Source organism: Monoraphidium neglectum (assembly GCF_000611645.1).
Source record: "Monoraphidium neglectum strain SAG 48.87 unplaced genomic scaffold scaffold02821, whole genome shotgun sequence".
NCBI classification, from domain to species: domain Eukaryota; kingdom Viridiplantae; phylum Chlorophyta; class Chlorophyceae; order Sphaeropleales; family Selenastraceae; genus Monoraphidium; species Monoraphidium neglectum.
Genome location: NW_014010807.1, coordinates 4,804 through 8,018, shown reverse-complemented (window position 1 = coordinate 8,018; position 3,215 = coordinate 4,804). Strand labels below are relative to the sequence as shown.

The following is a 3,215-nucleotide window of genomic DNA, read 5'->3' as shown; positions in this document are numbered from 1 at the left end:
GAGTGGCACTCGTTGCTGGGTCCTGATTGAAGGGTAGACCAGGGAGGGGGGCGCAAGCCAAGCCTGTCCCGGCTGGCATAACTTGACTGCCACAGTGTTGTCAATTTACATTACATTGTGGGTTTCTTGAGTTTGTTCAACCACCATGGTCTTGATCTATCTGGCTAGTTGTCGTATTGATGGCGGCAGCAGCCGCGAGCAATGGGCCCAGGCCATGGCCCGCACCCACCTTAAAGTTGCCGTCTTGGGCAAAACCTGGGTGCGCAAGGGGTACAAAGGGAAAGGTTAACAACAAGCACAAGACTAGGAAGCGATCGTCACTCAAATTGCTTAGTTGCAAATTTTTTGGATCTGCCCTGAGCTCCAAGACCCCGGCCTGCGAACCCACCCTCCGCGCTCCCCGCCGCACACGCTCACACCTGGGCCCCAGGAGTTGCGCGCTATCCAAAACTGGTTGACGTTGTCGTACCTGGTTAGGGTGTGATGTTTGAAACATTTACAGAAAAAAACCAACTCACTTCTGGATGCAGGGGTGCAGGGTGAACAGGCCATTGACAAGCTTGCACCCACGAAATGCTTTTAGCCCTGCCGCCCAGCAACTTGCTTGGCAAGGGCTGGTGCCTTGGTAATCAGGGCTGGTGCCTTGTTGACCAAGGCAGGCAGCGCACCCGACCAGCGTTATCGCGTGGCCCTCAGTTATCTTGCTGCCAGGTGATGGGCGGTAGACGGCCTCGACGTTCTTGTAGTCCGCAAAGAAGGTCTTGAAGTCGCTGTGGTGCGCCGCCCACGCGCGCGCGCAAAGGGGTGTCGTAATTGCGCAGTGGTGTTGCTTGCTCCGGCGCTATCGGAAGCACCCGCGTCTCCTAAGCACACACAACCTGGGCCTGGCCCTATCATGGAATACCATGCAGAATTCAGTAAGCTGGCTTGCGCGTCACCTGTACAAATCAAAACGCGTCACCTGGGACATCGTTGGCAGAAATGGGATGTGGGGAGGTTTTAGTTTGCGTGGATGTGGGCGTGCTGGCACGCGATTAAGTCCATCAAAGTGTGCGAATCTCTGCCAAGATATGTGCGGGCAACGTGAGGTATCACACAACTCGTGTGCGAGCGCTATGGCACAGGCAAGCTGGGTGCGTACACAACATGATGCTTGTGCAGGGAACGAATGTATAGGCACACGCTGCGCGCAAGCACGTATGGGCATTCGACCTACCATCATGTGTGGGTGAGTGTGTGTGTGCATTGCGGGCATGTGCGCGCGTGTGTGTGCGTGTGTACATGCATGGAAAAGACGAAGTTGGACTGCAGCTTCCGACAAGGCAAGAACCCACAATCACCTTGGGCAAAGATACCGGACAAGCTAAAACGAGGGAGTCACCCACCCTCGTCCCTTCACACTGGGGCGTGGCACGCCTGCTCACCACTGCCTCGTATTGTCGGATGTGCTGCTGCGCCTTCCACAGCTGCGTGATGGGGACGTAGCTGAACGACCCCTTGGACGCCAAGGGGCTGGTGTCGGCGCAGGACTTTGCGCAGAGCTGCTGCCGAGTCGCGACCCCCCTCAGGTCGGGCTGCTGGTAGGGCAGGCAGTCCTCCAGCAGCAGCTGCCGCTTCTCGAGCTGCCCCAGCGTGGCCTTCAGCCCCGCGCCGGTGTCGCAGGAGGTGCGGTCGTCGCCGCAGTAGTACAGGTCCTGCGGCGACAGCTCGCCAACCTTCGTCACATCCTGGCCCAAAACGCTGGCAGCTGCGGCCTGCGAGGCTCGGCGGCCAGGGGAGAAGAGGCATGGGAGGCTCTCTCGGCTTGTGCTTGGGAAAAGGAGTTGGGGTACAGCAGGAACATGGTAGGTAGGCTGAACATGACATACGTGCCGGGGCCATGGGCAGGGGCCATGCATGGTGGCTTGTACACCCGTGCACAATTTGTGCCTGCCTGCATCCTCCTACCTCGGCAGCCGTGACTGCGACAAAGGCGGTGCAGGTGGCGCACTTTCCCTGGTCCCTCGGAGGCGATATGATGCGGTAGGGGACGTCGTGAGGGTCCAGGGAGCTGTAGGCGGCGGGCGACGTCGCAAACATCAGCATGGCCAGCTTCTCGGCATCTGTGCGCGGGGGTTGGATGTAGTGGGCCAAGGCAGCATCTGCTGTGTGGCAAGAGCCGATGCAGCACATCCTGGGATTGGTTTGGTGTGCGCCCGCTGGGCTTCCGCAGCGCACCACACTCGGGTGGGGGACTCGTGCCACGCCAGCTGTGACCGCCCGACAAAAGCGATTCACCTTCTCCAACTTTGGAAGAGCAGAGGGAATTCATCGACGTCCCCACGCACGCCGCCTGAGGGGCCGCTCTCAGGGCCCGCTGCCAGTTGATGGCGGCGCTCCACTGCGCGGCCGCGGAGGCGTACGCAGTGGCCAGGAGGCGTGCGGGGGTGTTGCCCGCCCCCAGTGATTCATCACTCGGCAGGAGGCCCTGGCCTGGAAGTCATTGGCATGATGTGTTTGCATGGTTTGGGCAGGGTGGGGGTTTGTGGTGCCTGTCAACTCCTCAGATATGTTTGCGGCGTTCACTCATCAGCATAGGCAAGCATGCGGGACATGGACAGGATGGTGCAGGACTTGACGGATGGAACATGGATGTCTGCTTACAGTCCGAAAGTGCTCAATCCTCTATGTGCTGCTGAGTTGCTGGCCGGACGCACGTGCAACACAGCATGCAAGCGATGCAGCGTCCGTGACTCAGTACGCTGGCCAGCCGCGGCGCACCTGACGCTGTTGCAAGCAGCAACGTCACTATCAGCCCGTGGCATGCAATATATGACCGTGTGCCTCGCCGAACATTTTGAGGTGTTTGTAATGGAGCAGGGCGTCCCGGCGGTGACACCGGTCCGTCCGCGTTGGGTCCGGGTGGCTGGGAGTCTTCAACGCATGCTCTCGTCATTCTGAAGTAATGGGATACAACATTTCAAGGTAAATCTGGTGCGGCAGGCCGTTCAACCGGGTCTCAAGAATGGGTTTGGGCGATCGCTTCGATGATCCCTCAGGGTGATCACGCACCTGGCCTCAGGGTGAATTTGTTGGTGCACTCACGGTGAGAATCTAGCACAGTTGACTTTGCCTCCTCCTTCACGTGGACAGCGGTGCCACGCCTTGCACTGCTTGGCAGCTTCCTTGCGGGAACTTAGCACTGCTCAGTAGCTTCCTTGCGGGAACTCAGTGGT

At 59.2% G+C, this 3,215-nt stretch overlaps 1 protein-coding gene across 1 annotated transcript; it reads right to left on the bottom strand.

The window, feature by feature from the left end:
• Positions 1-136: 136 nt before the first annotated feature.
• Positions 137-2,085, bottom strand: MNEG_11597 (hypothetical protein; the record flags this gene model as incomplete). The annotated part of the gene is made up of 6 exons (XM_014039932.1): positions 137-255; positions 420-469; positions 669-770; positions 939-961; positions 1,425-1,754; positions 1,948-2,085. The coding sequence occupies 6 exons, from the start codon at positions 2,083-2,085 to the stop codon at positions 137-139; spliced, it is 762 nt and encodes a 253-aa protein (XP_013895386.1).
• Between the last annotated feature and the right edge of the window lie 1,130 nt (positions 2,086-3,215).